At 30.7% G+C, this 23,877-nt stretch overlaps 2 protein-coding genes, 2 non-coding genes and 1 pseudogene across 4 annotated transcripts; 3 read left to right on the top strand and 2 right to left on the bottom strand.

Annotated features, from left to right (window-relative positions):
• The first annotated feature begins 3,328 nt into the window (after positions 1-3,328).
• Positions 3,329-3,401, top strand: TRNAA-AGC (transfer RNA alanine (anticodon AGC)). The gene has a single exon. It is a non-coding gene; the product is annotated as a tRNA-Ala (tRNA).
• On the top strand, positions 3,344-5,734 carry LOC107457733 (uncharacterized). The gene is made up of 2 exons (XM_052251487.1): positions 3,344-3,373; positions 5,234-5,734. Exons 1-2 carry the CDS (start codon positions 3,344-3,346, stop codon positions 5,732-5,734), a joined length of 531 nt encoding a protein of 176 aa, XP_052107447.1.
• A 5,167-nt stretch (positions 5,735-10,901) lies between these two features.
• LOC107457753 (laccase-4) lies at positions 10,902-14,951 on the top strand. The gene is made up of 6 exons (XM_016075926.3): positions 10,902-11,071; positions 11,866-12,017; positions 12,143-12,387; positions 12,499-12,627; positions 12,966-13,883; positions 14,601-14,951. Exons 1-6 carry the CDS (start codon positions 10,958-10,960, stop codon positions 14,729-14,731), a joined length of 1,689 nt encoding a protein of 562 aa, XP_015931412.1. The 5' UTR covers positions 10,902-10,957; the 3' UTR covers positions 14,732-14,951.
• A 242-nt stretch (positions 14,952-15,193) lies between these two features.
• TRNAR-CCU (transfer RNA arginine (anticodon CCU)) lies at positions 15,194-15,266 on the bottom strand. The gene has a single exon. It is a non-coding gene; the product is annotated as a tRNA-Arg (tRNA).
• A 2,507-nt stretch (positions 15,267-17,773) lies between these two features.
• On the bottom strand, positions 17,774-22,251 carry LOC107457754 (phosphomevalonate kinase, peroxisomal-like; annotated as a pseudogene).
• Between the last annotated feature and the right edge of the window lie 1,626 nt (positions 22,252-23,877).

Here is a 23,877-nt window from a genome sequence, read left to right as displayed (position 1 = left end):
GGTCCGAACGGCCGGTTTTTGGTCGGTTCAATAGTCTTCTATTGATTTTTTTTTATCAACGGAAACATGGCTGATTGGACTGTTAATATTGCCGATTTACGGTTGAATCGGTCCAACCGTCCAATTCAGAACTATAGCTGCTCATCTTCTTATTATTTTAACATCGGTCATTTTTTTTTAAGATAGTTCATCATTCTTATTATTTTACCAAACAAATAAAATTATTAATTTAAAATATAAATGAGATATAAAAAATCGTTCTAATTATTAGTTTATTAATTTATTGATTCAATCGGTTAATCGTAATTCAACTAAAAAAAATTTATAATAAAATAATAAATAAAATATAAAGACTTGCATCAATTTCCATTAGTTCATAAGCATGTTCTATTGCAAAGTTTAATATCTTTTAATGTGCAAATGATAGGGATATAAGTTAATAAAAAAAAGCTTAATTAGTTACTTGTTATATTATTATTATTAGAAATTCTTTTCAATTTTTTATAATTTTTCAACACCCATGATACTGCATTTTTTTTACTTTCAACAAAGTTGTCAATGTAAATCATAAAGAAAATCTCAGTAATTAAAATGAAGTATTTGTATGTTTAAATAATAATAATTTATTTTGAATAAAAAAAGATAATAAAAATATTGGTTATGTGAAAGTTCAATGAATAAACAAACAAATAAATTATAATAATGTGCAATGCTAGAAACAAACCAATGATAAAAATAATAAAGGGTAATAAAACTGTGAAAGAATGAAAAAATATGAAAAATGTTTATTGTTTTGTTGTTGTTATTTGTATTATGGAAGAATAATATTACCTATTTATATTAATTACTAAACTAATTTTAAATTTTAAAATAAGCTAAAACAATTAAAATCTCTAGATGATTCTCTTAGTTAGAGAAAGATAAGTATAACTAACTTAGAAAAATAAGTATAACAAATTTTGTTTCTAGAAGAAAAAGAAAAAATAACAAATAAAATAAAGTAAGAATTTAATAAATGGTTTCTCTGTTCAATTTTATTCTTTGTTCAAGCTTGTGGGAAACTAGAATCAATCAACAGAGAAGTGCTGTCGAGATAGTCTTCCTTCTTAATTCTTATATACTTCAAATAATTTTTTACAAAATAAAAATTGAGTACAAAACAGAACCTTAAAACAAAAATAAAACAACACTTCAAAAATCAATCACCTTTTTCAAACACAACTTTAAAACAAAAACAAAACACACAGTATGAGCATTGAAAAAAAAATTGATTTTTGAAAACTCTGAGTAACCATTAAAAATTTCACAGACGAAGAACAAAAAATGATTTCTGAACATTGAGGAATGAGGAGTGAACACTAAGCAGTGAGCAATAAGAATTGTCAATATGATTTCTGAACAAAAAATAAAAAAAAACCGAAGAACTACAGCATTGAGCAGAGCTAACGCTAATCATTCAATATTTTAATATGATGTCTAAAAAAAATTAAAAAAAAAAGACGAGGCACGACAAACAAGCAGCTATTACTTTCGAACATAGTTGTCTGAACCGAACCGATAATTAAATCGATCAGACTACTGAATTACTGGTTTAACTAGTGAGTTACTGGTTCAGTCGGTTAACCCGGTCCCACATAAATAAAACTAATATATTACTATTATAATCTACATAAATCAAACAATCTAATAAAAAACTGATATTACAACAACAATCTACTAATATTACACTATAATCAACAATATATCACACCAACAACATAAAACAAAAAACTAAACAATCTAACAGAAATTAACATAGACAATCAACATGGATAATCAACATCATTAATCAATTAATTATAACTAAAGTACTAAATTATTGAAAATTTAAAATACTGAATAATTTAAAAAAAATAAAAATACATACCTTATGGATGGTGCACCGCCGACAGAGAAGAAGGAGATGGGTGAAGAAGCACAGCGCTGACGACAATGACAGGGACAACCGGATCGGCAAAAGGAGGACGACGACAAACACACAACAGCACAGGACAGGAGGCAATTAGCAATAGCAGTAGCAGGAGCCGACAGACACACAGGAGCCGATGACGTTGCACTGTTCGATGGAGGTGGTGCTGGCTGTGGTCAAGTAGATTGAGAGGAGACTGTGAGCACAGTGAGGGGGCACTGGCTGAATGGGTCTCTCTTAGTCTCAGGTCTCTCTCATGAGTTTGGAAAAAGGGAATATGTTCGGGAAAGGAATGGGAGGCTTCAAGTTAGGGTTTTCATTTCAGTTTAGTTTTTTTTTAATAATCGAAACGACGCTGTTTCACTTAAGAAAAAAAATAAAAAAATAATTAAAATTCGAACCGGTCCAGGTTTTTTTCAACCCACCGATTTGCCGATTTTCGTCAAATCCAAGCGGTTTAAATCGGATCTCGTTGATTCTCTTTCTTGTCAGATCAACAAGTTCATCCGAACTAATTTTGTTATCGGTTCATCGGATTTTCGGTCTAACTGAACGGATTGGTCCGGTTCTAATAACACTACCTTTGACGGAGAACGACAACCAAGCTACGAGCACGACGAGACCGGTGATGTTGCCATTGATCCAAGGTCAATCACTTCAATTCACTACCTTTTTTTATTTTTGGTCAGGTCACATCCACAACTTTTTTTTTTGTCACTGGGTCACATTCACAACTTGAAACGGGAAGTATCCATTGCTTGATTTTATTTTACTCTTTTGCGCCGCTTGGGCTGATTCGAATTAATAACACAAAAAGAATGAAAAGATGCTTATACAACAATACAAACTTGGTCAAAGAAATATGTTGGGCCTGTTGCAAAGTTAATAGGCCAGTAGTGTGTCCCCACAAGTTGCAGTAGTGGAAGGGCAATCATTGCATGTTTTTGTTCTATTAGTAGGATAAAGTATAGTTTTTATTCTTAAAATTTAATAAAAATTTTAAAAAAAATTTTAAATTTTATTTTGTTTTAATTTTTTTTATAAATTTTTTATTTGTATTAAAATATACTATGACGGTTAATTTTTTAAAAAATTTAAGATAGATTCAACGATAATTTTATAAAAACAACCTTCAATACAAGAAAACTAAGCATAAATTTTATACATTATTGTTATATTAGTCTTAAAATTTTTGATAATTTAGACGTCGAGAATATATTTGATACAAATAAAAAAATTTTAGAACAAAATTGAAACAAAATAAAATTTAGGGATATTTTTAAATTTTTTGCCAAATTTAAAGGACAAAAGATATATTTTATCTTTATTAGTAAAAAAAAGGTAATTGTAATATTTTATCAATAAGGTCTTCTTTCAAATGGGGATGTAGCTCAGATGGTAGAGCGCTCGCTTAGCATGCGAGAGGTACGGGGATCGATACCCCGCATCTCCAACCTTTTAGTACAAAGTTTTGGCTGCTACTTTGGATGTATTACAGCTATTTTAGTCTTTGTTGTAACCGCGAATAGCCGAATACATATATGAAGGCATTGGAGTTATCAGTCTAGTCATTGTTTTATATATATATATATATATATTAGACTTAATACAAAGCTAACGCTACAACTGATGACTATTGCCATTGCCAAGCATGATGCATTGACCTTCAGAACATAAAAATGGTATGTATGTTAATGTTGGAGTGTATGTTTCGATGTTGATTTTATAATTTATTCCTTCTTTTAGGTAAAGACATGTACACTAGTCTTTCTAACCGAAAAAAATGTTCTATAACGATGTTAATTGTTGCAGAAAATAATATCCAATTCTTCTAAGTATGAAAAGGAACTTTTAATAACCAGTATTGATGGCTTAAGTAGTTGACATTTGTTCTCCTTAAATAATACTTCTTTTGATAAAAATAATTACTCTAGGAGAATTTGGCCCTATAATAGATCAACTTGGTTAAAGATAGATTATTATTATTTGAGTCCATACAATTCTGCATGCACACTGGTGGAGTTCAATCAGCAATAAATAGCGTATCAATATTCAAAAGTGAAAATGACATTTAGCTTTAGATCAAATAATTGTATATGGCTGGTGACATTTACCTTTCACTTTAATATATTTTAGCTTTTATATAGGTTTAATTATTCTGTTGATCCTTATAATTTTATCAAATTTTCAATTAGATTTATATATATTTTTTTTAATTGAATTCTTATACTATATCAATTTTGTAATTATTAAGTCCATGCCGCGACAAAAATATTAAAATTAATAGAATATTCCGTTAAACAAAACGAATATATCTAAATACTTGACTGAATATTCTATATAGTTTAATAGAATATTCTGTTAATTTCAATATTTTTGTCACGATATAGACTTAGTTACAAAATCTGATATGGCATAAGGATCCAATTAAAATATATATATATATAAAAACCTAATTGAAAATTCAGTAAAATTATAGAGATCGACAGAGTAATTAAACCTTATAAATACTTTTGGTTTTAGTTTCTATAATATATTTATTAAAAGTTTTAGTTAATTAAAGTTAAAGATTATCTATTTTCATCGCTACTATTAGTTTTTTTTAGTGCTGAACTGTAATTAAGTTAAATGCTTATCTTAGCAAAAAAATAAAAAATAAAAAAATAGCGACAGAGGTAAAAAGAAAAAATAACTTTTAAATATTACTAAAACCAAAAAATAAATTTTATAATGACCAATAAAACAAAAACAGATATTTTACAAATACTAAAGCTTATTTAAGTATTTACTTGAAGAATTATTATGTAAAGTGATTTGTATTATTAGTACATTAAAATTAAATTTTTAAATAAATAAAAACCTCTTAAAGACTGATGTAAAAAAAGTAGATTTAATTATTTCGTTGGTTCCTATAGTTTTACAAAATTTTTAATTAGGTCCATATATTTTTTTCCTTTTAATTGGTTTTTGCACTAATTTTTTTTAATTGAGTCTTTATACTTTTTTTTTTATGAGTCTCTGCACCAATTTTTTTTTAGTTGGATCCCTATACAATTAAGCTAATTATTATTAAGAGGGACCTAATTGAAAAAAAAATTTGGTACAGAGACCCAATTAAAAGAAAAAAAAGTATAGAGACATAATTGAAAATTTCGCGAAACTATAGAACCAAAGAGTAATTAAATCAAAAAAAAGTATTGAAATGATATAACTTTCTATTTGTAGTTTTCTACCCTCTTAACAATTATGCATTAGCTAAATCATTTTAAAAAATTACTTCCACAGGAGGCCAATAATAATGATGTTAGAAATGGCAAATGGCATGGTTCAATTAGTGGCATAATCTGTGCACCTATTGACCAAGTTTGGAGCTTAGTGTCTCAAACCAAAAGATTATCAGAATGGATGCCAATGGTAGAAAGATGCACTACCTTATCTGGAAATGAAGATGAACCTGGCTATGTTAGGTTAGTCTCTGGCTTCATGTTTCCTCAACAAGATGGAGATAGGTCATGGATCAAGGAAAAATTGGTTTCAATGGATTCTTCAACACATAGCTATGTTTATAGAATGGAAGCATGCAATGTAGGGTTAGATGGATCTATTAATTCACTAAGATTAGTTGAATATAGGGATAATTCAACTCTTATTAATTGGTCTTTTGAGATAAACCCTTTAGAAGATGCATCCGAGGATAGCATAGTTGATTATCTTGGATTTGTTTATAAATCTTGCATTAATAGGATTGAGGGTGCTATAGAAGCTGCATCAAGAAGAAGTGTCTAGCAAACACATAAAGTAAATAATAATTTCATTCTTTTAATTTTCACCTTTGTTCATCAACATATTTATTGGAATTACAATATGAATTGAGTAACAAGAAATATTTAATTTAAAGAAAATAACAAATAGGTTCTTGAGCATCTTTTATAAAGATACATAACATTTTAACTAAAAGAGAGAGAGAGAGAGAGAGAGAGAGAGAGAGAGAGAGAGAGAGAATAATTCAAATTCTTTGTAGGACAAGAATCACTTGCACTAGTAATGGCCGTTAATGATGAAATAAAAATATGGTGATGGTTCAATTACTTTGTTGTTGGGGTGAGGTGGGAAAATTTTGATGTTAGATCCTTTGGAGGGTGATATATAATGGTTACTAATCATGTTCTAGTGTGATTATTATTGTGCCAAAACAATATTTATTAATGGTACACCTATAAGGGCCTTCTATCATTTTCGGTTTGGGTTTAACTAATTGGATATGCACAACTAATTTCTAGGAGATTCGAGTACAATATTTACTTAAGATGGTAAATCAAGTAGGTTCTTTGATCATTACCAAATTAAACATTACAAAAATAAAAGTGGTGAATATGTGCAAAATAAAAATATAGATAAAAAGAAATATATGCAATTTTAACATGAGATTACTGGCCAGGATGATTATATTGGTTGGATGAACACTACCAGAAAAACGGAATATAGTGGCGGATAATCAATGGTGTGTTTAGTAACTGTCATTATCTGCTGATGATTTTCTGACAATTTGTGTTTAAAAAATAAAAAACTAATTTTAAAGTATTGATTAAATAGAAAATATCGATATCTTTAATTATACCTACTAATGTACAAGTTCACATCATGAAAAAAAGAAGTGGTTTATTCTTTACTTTGTCACTGTATGATCAATTTGGAGATGTAGAAATATAATTATCTTTGAAAGCAAAATATTCATTGAAAAAAAAATGCTTGGGGACAGAATAAAGAGCTGGTTAATCAATGGTGTGTAGAAGAAAAATAATATAAAGAGAAGTTTGTGAGTGAAGATGGCAGTAAGGATAATTGATATTACATTTATTTGGTGGTTGTGTGTTGTATAGGAGTGATGTAAACAAGTATATGGTGGAGGATATATATCTAGACCTGGGTGAAGAAAAATTGAGGTGCTATATGTGTAGGATGGTACAAGAAAGTTTAATTAATAGGTGTGGTATACAAATAGACATAGTGCTACAATTCTTGCTGGAAGAAGTGAAAATCAAAGAAGAGGACATCAAGTTGGTGACTAATAATAAGGATACAGTGGAGTGGATAAAAGGTAAAAAAGAAGTAGGATGAGAGAAAAGGTATTTAAGAAACAAAATAATAAACATGAAACCATGAGTTCAAAATATGAGTGTGGACTGTGGAGTTTCGATGTGACAAAGACTTTAAATTCAAAGCAGAATGGACAAATATAGCATTAATAGAAGCAGAGGTATGGACAAAATGGGTGCATTAACAAGGTTTGAATTGAGCAAAACAAGCACAACATGAATAGAGAGACATACGGAAAAAATTGTTTAATTTGTTGTTAATATTTTGTTTATTTATGTTTGGCTCCTAATTGTTGTTTGAATTTTTTGGTTGTAACTGAGTGGCCAATCGTTAATTCTTGATGATAATGCCAAAGAAGGTCTAACAACGGGTCACATAATTTGTACTTCTCCTTTTTGGGTCGCGTGTTTTTAACAATTAAAAAAAATGTACAAGTTCACATTTCAATTCAACAAAACAAAATAGTTATAAGCTAAGAGTTAGTTCAAATGATATAATTTTTTCTATTCATCTAAAAAATTGCGAATTCAAGTCTCACTTCTAACTTAAAAAAAAAAAACAATTATAATCCTTAACCATAAAAAAACAATGTGAACAATAAATATATCGGATGTTTAATTCAATAGGTATGTAGATGACTATGTTCATTATTTTTAATTGGATGGTTATTTCTTTTGATTTGATTTACTCATGTACAATTAATAATTACTGAATATTTAATTTACTAAATGTGCAGATAGTTATCCTAATATTAAGGTTTAAGAAGTAATTTGGAGGTGGAATATATCTTTTTACTTTACTAAATCAATTCTAAAATTCATTGTTCATATATTTATAAAATTTATTGTCTACTTACCAAAATCTATCCCTGTAATACCACAAGAATGATAATAGTAAACATGTATTTACTATGATGTCAAACTCTTTCAATAGTTCAATTCCAACTAAGTGTTGGAAAGTGATGGTGATTTGAAGAACTTAATTAACTTCATTGTACAATACCAAAAATATGTTGGAATTTCGGAATATAATTTTTCAGGGAAGTGTAAAAGCAGCATCTCTTTGACAAAGATTCATAAAAACTTGTGATTAATTTTTTATTTTCACATCTCTTTCATGGCTTAATAATCTAACTAGGAGCACTCATGGTCAGAAGTTGATTGGATCAAATTGAATTTTTAGAACTTGGCCAAATGTATATTTTGGTGGGATTCTCTGTGATTATCCTTCAAATAATTGGTGTTTAATTTATAATATTTTGAAACTTGGAGTAAACATTATATAATTATTATTTGGGTTACTAAGTTCATGTCTTATGTGTGATATAAGGATAACACTATTATCATAATGTGCTATATGTTTATATATGAGACATTGGATCCTTAATTTTAAATATTTAGGTATAGAATTTTGTTATGAGGAATATTATTTAAAACTCCAATTTTCCACAACCAACAAAATCCTACATACTCATGAACACATATGGGCCACACTTATATTTTATATCTTGCTTCTTCGCTCTTCTCTCTTAGGTGTTTAGTGTCTATCTTTTATGAGTGTACGTGCAAAATTCTTTTTCCTTTTATTATTTTGCTAGGCATAATGTTGTTTATGCATAATTGTCTAATTTCATGTCGATTAACCCTTACCTTCATTGCAAATTAGGTGAACACTAGTTCTTTAAAATAAAAGGAATAAAAAAAACACCAATGGCATTATTGAGTCTAAGTTTGGGTAGTAGAGTTAAAGTAAACCTAGTTTTCATGTATCATTTAGAGGCGGCTCCTCTTATATCATTCAAAGGGGTTGTGGATGCCACCTTCGAAATAAAATCATCTTTTTTTGTAAATATATCCATGTATTTTGTATTCGGTCTTCTCTGGAATTTCTTATTTGGTTAGTTGTATAATTTATTTGAGTGATATTACCGTACAAGTTTTCTGGTAACCAAATTTAATTAAATTGGTGTAAAATTCAGCAAAAAAAAACGTGCATATGTTATTATTTCTTTTTTTGTTCTCGCACTTTCTGTAGCACACTAATTTTTATTGGAGAACACAAAAATTTATTGATATAGCACACAAATTTTCAAAGTATAACACATAAAATTTTGTATATAACACAAACTCATCGATATAGCACACATATTTTTTCACATAGCACACATATTTTTTCACATAGCACAATCTTTGTACATAGCACAAATTTTTACTGCAAAATGTATTTTGTTAGTTGGATGAGTCAATATTCTGAATATATAGTCTTTCAAAAATTTTTATGATGCACATAAAAAATTCTATGCTATGCAACAAGATTTTTGTGTTCACTATAAATTAAAAGTTCGAGGTAAATGTTTTGGATATGTGGTCCTTAACAAATTTTTCTGCTATATACTAAAATTTGTGTGTTGTGCATTAAAGTTTATGTATTATGCATCAAAATTTATGTGTTATAATTTTCTAAACATTTATAAGAGAAGAAGATGATGAAAACGATGATGACGGTGATAATGATAATAAGAAAATGATAATAAGAGAGGATGATAAAGAAAAAAAATAAATAATAACAACATCAAGAAGAAGAAGACAGTGGTGGTGACAACGAAAATGACAACGGGCAGTGGCAACAGTGACGACGACGGTGGCAGCAGTGACGACGACAACAACGTTAAAGAAGGAATAATGAATGTAAGAAAAAGAAGAATAATATTTTTGAATTTATTTTACTTAATTACATAAAAAGATACAATGAACAAATGGATAACATGTTGGGATATATGTCTATTATATTTTACTTTCAGTCCGAAGTTGTTCATTTTCATCTATGTGTGTTGTAAGGTAGGTTGTTTTTAAGTAAAACAAAAATTATAAGGTAATTAGTATTTTTACATAAAATTATTTATTAAATTTACTCCTATGAAATTGATAATTTTTAAATATTGTCTACTCTATGATTACCCAAAAAAAAATAAAAAATAAAAAGATCTTCGTAAACACAAAACTAATTGTTATGTATTTATGTACATTTATATATATTATTTTACATATTTTTTTAAGAAAATAATCAGCTATTAGAATAATCAAATTTATTATATAACAAAATAATTAAAAAATAAAACTTATTCATAAATATTAAATAATATATTTTCATATTGATTCCCGAAGGATTATTATTTGTGTCATTATGGTGGTAAAAAAGAATAATGGCCAACAAAAAATAGAAATCAAAGAATTTTGAGTGCACTACAACTGGGCAATGAGAAAATTTGACATGTTGCTGTATATGCAGTTAAAAGGAACAAGCTATCCACAAAAGGTCATGAAGTAGTGCATGAACTGAAAACCATATCTCAACAACAAAATTCCATTGCTATTGACATTTATTTGCTGGCCTCTCACTAAATTTGAAATGATCATTGTCAAAACAGCTTTAATCCAGCACTGTAATAATTAACAATATATATGTAAATCTTCTGGAAGAGCTTAATAAGTTTCCAATAATACATACAAAAAAGAGGTGATTTGGAGGTAGAAAAAAAAAACATGCAAATGGCACTATCTAATGAGAAAAAATAATAAAAAATAAAAAAAGTATATATATTTTCAGCTGGGAAGTATTTTTCAATTCATAAGAAGCTTTATGTCAGCTGAAAATTGCACAAATGAATACACATCATGGTGAGGGCTCCATTGTGTAGTATGCAAGAAAGCTTGGTTAATAAAATTATAATGCATGTGGCCGGCATTATTTATAGTCTCACCTACTTTTTGTAAAATGACATGGCATCAAAAACATTGTTCTATTATATATATGCTAAGGTACCTGGTCATATTTTTAATTAATTCATAAATGAGAGACTATAATATAAATGTTATTAGAAAAATTTGAGCACATAGAAAAGTTAATTGGTGAATGGTGGTAATGATGATGAAGAAAATGGAGCCACGCCTTCTAGCAATAATGTTTATGGCGTCTCTTTTTTTTCCATCGTTTGTTCACTCATTGGTTCGTCATTACAAGTTTAGTGTAAGTTTGTTTTCCCATGCCTTGTAGCCTCATAACAAATGGCATGCATGAGAAGAAAAATTAACTTCAAATGCATGGCTTTTGAAGTTTAGTATCTATACACTTACATCGATAGTATTTTTTTATTGACATCTACTTAACTAAAAGTGATATCTTTTTAAGATAATAATAAATACTAAAGTTAACTGTATATTTTTCCCTACTTGTTTAATTTGCACCCAATTAGTATGAACACATTTTCCATGCTCAATTTTAATTTGTTGCCTCATGATAAGTGACTTGAGATAAAAATTAACTTCAAATATCAAAGGTATTTAAATATTATTGAAGTTTATATATAGTGTCATATAATTTTGTTACATTAAATATCTAATCATGTATTACCATTACCATGTAAATAAAAATATCTTTTGAGATAATAATTATTAAAGTTAACTGATTTTGATTTTTCTTGTATGACAGCACCTAATTGAGCAACCAAAGTGAATACAAATCAAAATCATATTATGTTGACATAATATCATAAATTATTCCTAAAAAGTATTATATATACATAAAAAATTAGTCACTAAATCAATTATGTATTTGTATATGTATTTAACTCGTTTTCAATATATATTTTATATTCTAATATATATTTTTTACGAGTGACTGATTTTTAGTGTACACGTAATATAGGGTAGGTATGTATATTACTAAGATTCTCCGTTGAAAAGGTAAAGATAAATGGAGACACATTTGTGTCTAGGAATCCTGATGTCTTTAAAGCAAAGAATTTATGTTGGTGATGACAGGTGGTGTTGAAGAACACAACAAAGCTTTGCTCAACAAAATCATTTGTGACAGTCAATGGACAATTCCCGGGGCCAACTATCCATGCAAGGGAGGATGACACCGTCATTGTAAGGGTCACAAATCATGTTCCCTACAATGTTACACTCCACTGGTGAGAGATTACTACACAAATTGCAAGGAACTCAGAAAACTTGTATAGTGATATGATGAAAATAAAATAATAAGAAAAAGAGAGAAAATTTGACTAGATGATTTATTTTTGGACTTACGATATAGGCATGGAATCAAACAGTTTCGAAGTGGTTGGTATGATGGACCAGCATATGTAACACAATGTCCAATTCAGCCAGGGCAGAGCTATATTTACAACTTTACCATCACAGATCAAAGAGGAACACTTTGGTGGCATGCACATATCACTTGGCTAAGGGCTACAGTGCATGGTGCTATTGTCATTTTGCCTAAAAGGGGCATTCCCTATCCATTTCCTAAACCTGACGATGAAAAGATAATTGTTTTAGGTAACTTTTATTTTTTTTTTCATTTGACTCCAAAACTTGTGTATTATGCTACTTTGTATTAAATTATCTTATCGATATTTTTTATACTGTATACTTTTTTGTGGAGTGTAGGTGAATGGTGGAAGTCGGATGTCGAAGCAGTGGTTGATGAGGCCACAAAATCCGGTGGGCCACCAAACATATCAGATGCACACACCATCAATGGCCATCCAGGACCAGTTGCCGGTTGCATTTTCCAGGGTATATATGAATTAGGATTTATTTTACAAGTTTTTTATGAATCATCAATATAATTTTTTTAAAAAAATAGTATGTGTACATAAAAAATCAGCTATTATATATTTATGTATAAATATATATGTAGTTTAATTTAATGTTTAATGTGTATTTTGTATTTTGATATTTTATACTGATGACTGATTTTGATGTAGAGCTATACATGTAACATGGTTGTAAATTTTTTGTATAATAATCAAAGTGTATGTTATGGACTTCTAACATTATCGCTCCAAAGTTAAAATAACATTTGAAAATGAATAATCATCGGTAAAATATTATTACCAACCTTTAATTTGCAGGATATACTCTGCATGTTGAAAGTGGCAAGACCTATCTACTCCGCATAGTGAATGCAGCTTTGAATGATGAACTGTTCTTCAAAATTGCTGGCCATAAATTAACAGTGGTTGAAGCAGATGCATCCTATGTTAAGCCCTTTGAGATTGACACAATATTCTTGAGTCCAGGCCAAACCACCAATGTCCTTTTAACCGCAAACCAACCTGTTGGAAAGTACTTAATTGCAATAACACCATTCATGGATGCACCAATTGGCTTCGACAACTTGACGGCGACGGCGACGCTTCGCTACAAAGGGACACCACCATACTCCAAAACAATGTTAAGTACTATTCCAGCTGTGAATGCAACTGAAGTAACATTCAGATTCATTGATTCTCTAAGAAGCATTAACACAAACATCTACCCTGCACGAGTTCCATTAACTATAGAACATGACCTTTTCTTTGCAATAACTGTTGGGGTTAACCCTTGTGATACATGCCTTCAGGGGATAAGGATTGCATCTGCAATTAACAATATTACATTCGTGATGCCAACAACTTCACTCCTTGAAGCAAATTACTATAACATCCCTGGTGTTTTCACTGAGGATTTTCCACCAAGACCACCTATGGTTTTTGATTATACTGGGGTTCAACCAACTAATCTTCAGAGCAACAATGGAACAAAATTGTATAGGGTGAAATTCAATTCAAGTATTCAGCTTGTGCTACAAGGAACTGCAATGATAGCGCCTGAGAACCATCCCTTTCATTTGCATGGCTACAATTTCTTTGTTGTTGGACAAGGGCTAGGGAACTTTGACCCGGAGAAGGATCCCTTGACCTTTAATCTTGTTGACCCTGTTGAGAGGAACACAATTGGGGTACCAAATGCTGGATGGGCTGCAATAAGATTCAGGGCAGATAATCCAGGTACCAACAATTTACTTTTTCTTTTTCTCATTTTTTCCTAATTTTAGTGTACAAATAGTATTTTTGCAGAATTTGGCAATTACATCCGCAACGAGTAAGATAGGGTGGGTTTGGGTATTAGACCAATTTTATTTGTCCAATTCACACTTTTAATATATAATGTGTATGTTGATAAAATAAATATACATATAACAAACAATCAGATAATTAAACCAAAATTCTAATCTTTTATAGAAATATTTAGTGCTATCAAACTAATAACTTAATTTGTTGTTAGTACATAAATAAAGATATGATAAAATATAAAAAAATTAAATATTGTGTCTTAGTGAAAATAAATTTGTTTTATGAATCAAGTTGGATAAAATCAGATTGAGAGATTTAGAGTGGGTTCAAGTTAAATTGAGTTTAAACCTTATTCTATCGAATGCATTGCCACATCTAATTGTTTGGCTCATTTCTAAACCATTTTTTTAGAAAAAGGTCAATTATCCCACAATTTAATAAATGAAAAAAATTGAAACCGTTACATTGTTATGCTTAGTTTATAGTTGTGCAACTGAGATGAAATAGTTTAATTTATTATGCATTTTCAAGTGACACTTAACAGTGTACAAATTAAACACTCAAAAATATAATCAACATGGTAGCTAGGTCTATTTAGATTGTTTTGGCTAATTAATTGTTGTTGGATACAATATTGTGTGAATTTTGAAGGGGTTTGGTTCCTTCATTGCCACTTGGAAGTACACACAACCTGGGGACTTAAGATGGCATTCGTGGTAGACAATGGAGAAGGACCCAACGAGTCACTGCTTCCACCTCCTCCTGATCTTCCAAAATGCTAAAGCTTCATATACAAAGAGACAATCATATGCTGATATCATGGCCTTAAAGGATAGATATCATCAAGCTTGTTTTATTTGTGGCAGTTGGTGAACTTCTATTTTATTTGTAGCACAAATCAATAAAAAAATATATTGCTTTTAGATAGCAAAATTCATACGTTTCTTTTTTTTTTTTCTTTTTTTAGTCAAGTTTAGGATATATACAATGTAATTTTCGAGTGCATAAAAAAACTGTATGTACTTGTTAAGAATTAAAATTGGTATTGATAATATAATAGTCTTCTTCGATATATCCTTGCCCTACATGTGTATACCCATATGAAAATATCTAATCTAATGAATAACCATTTGAAATCAAAGTAGGGTATAAGTTAATGTATTGACCTATTAGCTTGGTTGGTGATGGGAGTTTCTTCAGTTTATAGAAAAGTTTTAGAGCAGAAAAAAAAATAAGAAAGAATGCGCGCCAGGTAGGGGTCGAACCTACGACCTTCTGCTTAGGAAACAGACGCTCTATCCACTGAGCTACAGGCGCCAGCTATTAATCTTATGCTTATTTATTTATTTGTTTTATTAATAGGTTTCAACCTAAGATCCCATACATACTATATGAATCTCTTATCAATGAACACCCAACTAAATGAAGTTTGAAAAAGATTTAAATGGAAGGTGTATAAGACTTCGTTATACATGTTGATGGGAGGACTGGGACTCCTCGGCCTTGATGACGACACGATTAGACCTTTGAATAGCATGAATGGTACCTACAAAGATACTCCAACGTTCAAATCAAAATGAATCTAACAGATATAAATAAGAATTATGAATGTATAATGTCCCTTTATATAGCTTGTATTGTTATTTTATTTTTTTTATTAGCTAAGACAAGAGAATTATTTAAATTTGAATATTAGTTACCGATCTTTGATTTTTTGGCCTAATTTGGAACATACGGAGTACTTGGGCCTAGGAATCAGGCTATCGTTTGGCCAGTTTTGGAAACCCGAGTGCCAGGCCGAAACAGAAGGATAATTTAATCTCCAATCAGAAACATGTATATGAATTCAGCAACTATATAAATTAAACCTAAATTATAGTAATATAAACATAAAAAGTTAATTGTGGGAATTAAGTACTAAGGCAGTATTATTTATATACAACTAGAATTCATTAAATAATCAACAGTAGTTCTTCTAGAAAAGTTGGAAGTGGGAGAAAAAGAAAGAGAATGGAGAAATGGAGGTATATGATAGAGATATTTTGACTTTTCTTCAAGACTTATTGATTGTTTGATGAGTATTCTAGATATAGTACGTATTTCCTTCACTCTTGCATTGTTAACATAACATGAATTGATCAAGGATAGAAACTTGATCCATTATAAATACATCATTAAATTATATAGGATATAAGTATAAATATTGTATATATACAAATGATTATGCAACATGCATGCATGGGTTTATACTGAACTACTCCAACATGAAGTTGACTGGTAACTACCTTTTCTTATTACTTGTATATAGTCTTATCAGCTTTAATTTAGTCTCGGAAGGTTAAAGAATTAGGTTAGTCTTAGTAGTCTTACATACACGTTGAAAACGTCTCAGTCAAATAATAACAAGTTAACAACAACCAATTAATTTATATATAAAGTCAAAATCAATTTAATAGATATATGTTATGTTATATACTTATATCTCATCTCTCATATTCATTAAACAAAAAAAATTTAAAAAAATGAGGCTACGGTCTCTAGAAGGAGACTCCGTTGTAGCATTCATTATACCTTCTAACAAGAATGATAGGTAGTCAAAAGTTTTTGGTTAATATATAATTAATACTTTCAAAAATAAGTATATTTAATATAAATAACCACTGCTATTTGTCGGATATGGTGTAGTGGAAAAAGATTATTTAAGAAACAAGTAGACTACATGTTAATTAGAACAATTTCGTTACGTTACCAACTAAATTTCTGCCAATTTTTATTATATCAAATCAATATTTAATGCATTATTAAACTAGTTATTAATTATCAATTAAAAATATATTTAATAATAATAATAATAATAATAATAATAATAATAATAATATATGATAATGATATGATAATGGCACTGGTCTAATCATGATAAGAATATTTAATTCTAATCATAAAATGATCAAATCTTATGATATTAATAACGCACATTAATTTTAAATATTTTTAGTTATTTTAATTATATTAATTTTAAAATATTGATATAATTCTAATTCTTATTCATTATCCAATAATAATAATAATAATAATAATAATAATAATAATAATAACTTGAAAAACCCGTATATAAACTATTTCAATTATCCGTGTATTATTGTTAAAATTCTATATGTTCCTAAATATAAGTCTTGAAAAATACGACATGGCACGTGCTATTAGTGTAGAGTTGTTGTATACAGTGGTGGATCTAGGGGGGCCTAAGGTGGCCATGGTCACAACTAGAAAATAGATAAATACAGACAGATTTAGTCTTTATTACAAACGGATTTTTGGTTACCGACGGATTTTGTCCCTCTGTAAAAGTCCCGTCGGAAATTATTTACCGACGAATTTTTTTTCCGTCGAAAAATTACCGATGGATTTTTACTAGTTACCGACGGATTTTCCCTCTGTAAATTCTCCCTCCATTTCCTGAAGGCGACAAACTTACAGACGGATTTTTCGTTTGTAATTACAGACGGATTTTCAGACAGATTTTTCGTCTGTAATTACAGGCGAATTTTCAGACGAATTTTCCGTTTTCCGTCTGTAATTACAGATAGATGTTCAGACGGATTTTTCGTCTGTAATTACAGACGGATTTTCCGACAGATTTTCCGTCTGTAATTTAAACTTTGGAAAATCATGATTATAGACAGAAAATTTGTCTGTAAATCCGTCTGTAAGGTAAAATAATTTTTTTTTACTTTTTCTAATTATAAAATTAACTTGTTTTCATACAAAATAAATATAAATTTAATACAAATTTTTATCTAATTTATATTCGAATATTTATAATATTTCAAAAAATAAACAAATTCATCGTATTAAAAATAAACAATATTTACAATAAATTATTCAATATAAATTGAAGATACAGCTGAAATGATTTCATTTGTTCTAGGGTCAGCACTTTCTAAAGAAACGCCACAAGGATCTTCTTTAACCAGAAGGGCAAGAACATTTAGTGAGCTCCATGTATTTGTCACATTGCTGCTTGAATCTCCCAAAGTAACAGCAAAGACAGCATCAAATCCTCCTGCTCCTGGAACTCCAGCCAACAACACTCCTTCCAAGTTCAGTGTAGCATCTAAAAGTTTTGTTTGTGATTCTGGTTCAATCTGCATGAATTGCAAGGAAAGAGTAGTGATATTCTACCAGCAGATATAATTTATAATCAACATCATCCAACCAGAAGAAGCCTAATAATAAGTGCCAAATCAATGAAAGGAACTTACAGGAACACCTGCAGCCTCACCCATGTGACAATCTTCTCCATGTGTCCAGGGATTTCTGCGGGTCAAACTTTTGCCATTTTTTTACAGCACCAACCATTGATGGCGTAGATGAACCACCAGTTCCTGGTTCTCCTAGTAACTAAAAAACGATATATAGTCAGAATATTAACCAATAGACTTCATATTCTTCTGATAAGAAAGTCATTCAACCTGAAGTAAAAGGAAAATGTGGGGGTATAAGAGATTTAAATTGCTTACCAGAGTCATCAAAGGTGGTAAAGAGAACTCAGTCCTCTCATGGTCCCAGTTTCCATTCAGAATGTCACTGATAACTTCTGGTGCAGGCAATGCTTGTGCTGCAACCTGCAATGTCAGCAAAACAACATAATTAAAGCATTTTTTGCCTAAAACACAAGACACATTAAAAGGGTAAGTGCTGAATACTTGTACGGAAGAAATCACTTCCGGTGAAAACTGCACATAACGTTGACTGCCATACACAGCTGAACTAACATCAAACCCACTGCCAACTTTTCCTTGGGCAATACAATGAGCAGTTTGAGCTATTTTATGCAACAAATCAATATCTGTGTAATCCTTCCTATCCTGTTGATCTTTAGAAGAGGAAAGCTTTATGACACCAAGGTAATGAAGTAAAGCACCAACTACAGCAGTTGTCATAGCAGCAGATGAGCCCAAACCAGTCTTAGCTACTTCAGGCTTGCAATCTCCACCATTACCATCATCAGTATTGAATGTTATGGATGCAAAAGGCAGAATACTCGCCAATGACTCCGGTGTCAAAGGGAGTCCACGTCTCTCAATCTACACAAGTTTTGCAACATCAAAACTTCACTCATGCTCATTCTGTTCTGTACACTAAGCTAGCACACATCATTCAACCCTTAAATCAAGTGTTAAACACATCTAATGGTAGAAATCATTGCACACATAATATATATATATACACTAAAAAATTCATCTCTTAGGCAATAGGCACACATAATATATATATATATACTAAAAAATTCATCTCTTAGGCAATAGGCACACATAATATATATATATATATATTAAAAAACAGCAAATGACTATAAAGCATGGCTAGCAGCCTAGCAACAGTGCAACACAATCCATACTACATAGAGCCAAATAATACGAACATTTATTTTCTTCTTTTACATTGTTTCTTAGCTTCTTCCATTTGTTTATATCAGTGGGAGTATATAGTGTGAATTATTATTGGTTAAGGATTAGCTAATCTGCATCCTGAGGTTTAAATGGCAATTAGTTTGTTGCATTTTAGTCCTTAGGCTGCAGATTATCACTTCCTTTTTAATCAATGCGGATGAGTTAAACCAGTTACACATATCATGATAAATTAACCTTATGCTAGTTGTTATGTACTTCAACAACCACTACATATTCTCAAAGGTAACTGAGATAAATGGAACAACCATAAATAATCTTGGAGAAGCATCATAGTCATTGTTTTTATATGCTCCTTTAATAAATAATCTTGTATTTTTTCTAGAAATAGAAGAATATAAAACACTCATATAAATCAAATGTGTAATGCAGGATCCAAATTAAAGTCCTTGCAAACCAAAGAATTCCATGCTGGTCCATATGCTTCATCAGGTTTCTATGATTCAAAGCATTTTATTTTAGTCTTTGGTTAACACACAAAGCCATGCAGTATTAATTATGCATATAAAATAATTAAACTATATATATAGCATAACTAAAAGACGACTAAGCAAGCAGCAAGATTGATTCTGTTTTCTATGGTTGGTGAGTCATATTTGAAAGAACACTCATCGGATGGGATCGCTAATTTTGATGACAAACTCCTAATTTGTTTATCATAAAACTTTATAGCTAGATCAGATCTTGAACTACAGATACCAAATTCAATACCTCATGAAAAAATTTAGCTTATTTTTGCTTTTTTATTGTTTTTGGAAAAGGAAGTAATAATTGAAAATGGATGTTATGAACTGTTTGATGAAATAAGCAATGGAAATAGAATCAGGCATCAAGAGCTTGGTGAGCCGAATTCATAACATGGTTCTGCATATAACCTCTTGCATGTCTGTTTATTCAATTCCTTTGCAGTAGTGCCACAACAATTTAAACACAAGTCACTAAGCAGAACACGATTTCACTTTGATATCAGTAAACCCTCTTGAAAGGTTATCTTAAAGTCTTCAGATTTCAAATGAAAAATCCATTTCCTTGCATTAATTGTGACCCGCCATTCATAACAAGAAGCTTCACCAATGCCTTAACAAATAATTTAACTTAACAACAAAAAAGGTCCTCATATCAGAGCTATCTAACCATGTGACCTTAGAAAAGATGCACTCCAAAGTACTTTCTAACCATCCACGGCTTAATAGAAAAGAATATTCTCTAATTTATCTTTGGTTTCCCAAACTATACACAGCTTTATATATTCATTTATCAATTAACTATTCACAGTTTGGTTTAGAACACAATTGAAATACCTGGAAAGATGGTAAACTGAGTTGTATGTCCTTTCCCAGATATGTTTTCAGCTCCTCTCGCCGATTGCTTGTCGGTGGCAATTTGATCAACATAGTTAGGAATCTCCAGTGAAAAGGGTTTCATTTGGCCACAAGATTCCCCATATTGAGATCCAAAGAGACTCCACCAGGGCCCTGAAGAATTGTGAGCAATCCCTTCATGTTCCTTATTAGGATAAACACTTTGCTTCGCCATATACACCACTCGAATCGATCCAAAAGATGATTTCTAGGATCACACAAACAATAAGAATCTCAGGATCAGAAACAACAAACCAACAGAAAGTTTTGAAATAACAATTTTCCCCCAAAATAAAAAAGACAAAAGGGGATAGATAAACTGCATTAAAAGCATATTCTAATTTTCTATCGTGTTTATCTAGTCTTACTCTTGAGCATTGGTGTATCTAATTTTCTAAACTGATACTTTCTGCTCACCTCAGGACAACTGCAGTTGTAGATCTAAATTAAAAAGAGAGGTTAGTGGCAGACATATATATCAGCAAAAGGAAAACTAATCTGAAACTAATACAAGTCAAACAACCAAATAAACAGAAACACCGTCATTAAGAAGTAACCATAAGCTTTCAAGTTATAGAACAAACACACAAATTGAACAGTACAAAGTACCATTTCCATGTAAGGAGAATCTGCACATCACTGAATATGAAGATAAGTAATTTATAGAAAAACTAAAGGGATAAAAAAAACACATTCTTGTAATGTGATGTATCGTAGAACAAAGGGATAAAAATGAAGGTAAAAGACATCACAGTCATTATATCAAACATGTGGTGATCATTACCCAAGTGGTGCCAATACAGAAGGCCCTCTCCTTCTGCACTTCCAAACACTCCTGCCAAATAAATAAATAAACAGGGAGTTTAAAAATGAATTAGAATTAGTATTCATAATTTCATCTGAATCAGAAGTGAAAGCGTGAAGCAGCTGAGGTGTTCACCTTGTCGAGATCCTCACGAGAACGAGAGGTTCTCGTAGTTCTTGTACTGCTTCAATCGAGTCTCGCGGTACTTCTGTAGCTGTGGTAAAGCTTCACCCATGGAATCCGTTGTATATCCTTCCCATGGAGCTTCAGCATAGCCACACGCAGGAGGAGACAGAGACCGGCGACGTAGGAGGAAAAACAGAGCGTTACGGGTTTCAGCCATGGAGGAAGGAGCGACGTTTGAAGGCTTACGAGAGAGTGAGCACGACGGAGGCTTTGAGACGGAGGGAGCGTCGATGGAGGGAGCGGCGAAGAAGGGGTTGGAAGCGCGACGAAGTTCTGGAATTAGGGTTGGAGGCGCGACGAAGCTCTGGGGTTAGGGTTGGATGCGGCGGCGGAGGGAGCCCGTGCGACGCAAGGTACGACGGAGAGAGATCTGTGACGCCAGCGGCGGCGACAGCGGCGGAAGAAGCTGGTGTGATGGAGAGAAGAAGCAACTCAGTGACGGAGAGAGGAAGAAGCTCATTTGACATGGGTAGAGTGTAAATGGATCGAGTGGATAGAGATAAGATTTCAGTTATCTCAATATTTACCGACGGAAAATTTAAATTACAGTCGGTAATAATTTAACAAAACGCACTGTTTTGTCTATTTAATTATAGACGAATTTTTCGTCTGTAACTATTCTCACGGAAAAAAAATTAATTTTTTCGATGAAATTATTGACGGATTTTTTTTTTGTCTGTAATTTATGTTAATCCATTTTTTTTATTTTCCGACAAAAAATCTCTCTGAAATTCTCTCTGTATTTCCATGGGATAAAATCCGTCGAAAATATCCGTCTGTAATAACTAGTTTTCTAGTAGAAACTGCACTATGTATTAGATATTTGAATTATTGTTGCTCTTGTTAACAAATAGCTCATTCTAATAATTAATAAAAATGGTTTTATTATACTAGCCCAAGCCCATACTATTAATTAAAGTAACACTAGTACATTTTTCAAATATTTGTTTCAAACCATCAGAGGCAGTGCCACTTTTCTCTCTCTTTTAGTGATTTCCAAATTTTTTGTCTTCTACTCTTCTCATTCTAATTTTCTTTCCATACCAAAACAAGACATATGAAGAAAAATCATTGAAGAGAAGTGAACAGCAAAATATTAACCATTGAATGCACAACAAAGATTCAAAGAGGTATATTTCAATTTTTTTTAAGTTAATGACAATGTCAAGTATTATTTACATTATTTATTTAAAATAATTAATTTATTTTTTTTTTATAATGGACAGTGTTCAAAGATTGAAGTGAGGACAAAACTCAATAGAATTATTTTTTTGTGAGACTTGGAACAAAAAATAATCAGGTAAATCAATAACTTTATTTTTGGTTATTATATATTTGTGTTTCTAAAATTATTTGTTATTGCTCAATAGGTTTAATATTTTTTTTAAAGAAAATAATATATATGCAATTATTTTTGTTTTTTTTGTTAGATAGTTCAAGTTAAAAATGTCAAAGATGAAAACAATTCACTCATTTTTCAAGAGAAAAGAGAGAATATATGATGAACAAAATTCAGCTTCAGATTCTTTGAGTAATGTTCAAAATATTATTGAACAACCTGTGCCACAACTTGTTGAGCAAGATATTCAACCCCCTGCTTCCAAAATAACAAGGACTGAAATAGATCAAGTTAATATTGATACATTGATGCGTGATCCCAGAAAGCGTCCGCAAATTTGAAATTATCCTATCAATCAACAAGATGAAATCCGTAGAGCATACATAAAGTTTAGACCATATCAATTTATTATGGATGAGTACCCTCTTTCTGATCTAGAAAGTCATCCTCGTCGTTTCAAAGCTCATTGGTTTAAGAGTTTTTCTTGGCTAGAATATTCGCCAGAAGTGGATGCTGCATTTTGTCTTCCATGCTATTTATTTTCTAGAAAATCAAGTCCATTCACATCAGGAGGATTTCGCAATTGAAAAAAAGTGAATAATGGAAAGGATTGTGCATCTTTATCTCATGTGGGTAAATCTCTTAATTCTCCTCATAATATTGCTGTTAAGTCTTGTAAAGATTTGCTTAATCAATTATGTCACATTGACAAAGTATTGGCTAAGCAAAACTCACAACAAGTTTTAAGCAATAGATTGCGTCTTAA

This window comes from Arachis duranensis, chromosome 7 (assembly GCF_000817695.3).
Source record: "Arachis duranensis cultivar V14167 chromosome 7, aradu.V14167.gnm2.J7QH, whole genome shotgun sequence".
In the NCBI taxonomy this organism is placed as follows: Eukaryota; Viridiplantae; Streptophyta; class Magnoliopsida; order Fabales; family Fabaceae; genus Arachis; species Arachis duranensis.
The sequence above is the reverse complement of the archived record's forward strand: the minus strand, read 5'-3'. Positions and strand labels throughout refer to the sequence as shown.

Coding starts and splice junctions, on each gene's coding strand:
- LOC107457733 (XM_052251487.1), top strand. CDS start 3,344: ATGGTAGAGCGCTCGCTTAGCATGCGAGAG. Junction 3,374..5,233: donor GCTCGCTTAGCATGCGAGAG/GTACGGGGATCG, acceptor TTACTTCCACAG/GAGGCCAATAATAATGATGT.
- LOC107457753 (XM_016075926.3), top strand. CDS start 10,958: ATGGTGGTAATGATGATGAAGAAAATGGAGCCACGCCTTCTAGCAATA. Junction 11,072..11,865: donor TTCGTCATTACAAGTTTAGT/GTAAGTTTGTTT, acceptor TGGTGATGACAG/GTGGTGTTGAAGAACACAAC. Junction 12,388..12,498: donor TGAAAAGATAATTGTTTTAG/GTAACTTTTATT, acceptor TGTGGAGTGTAG/GTGAATGGTGGAAGTCGGAT.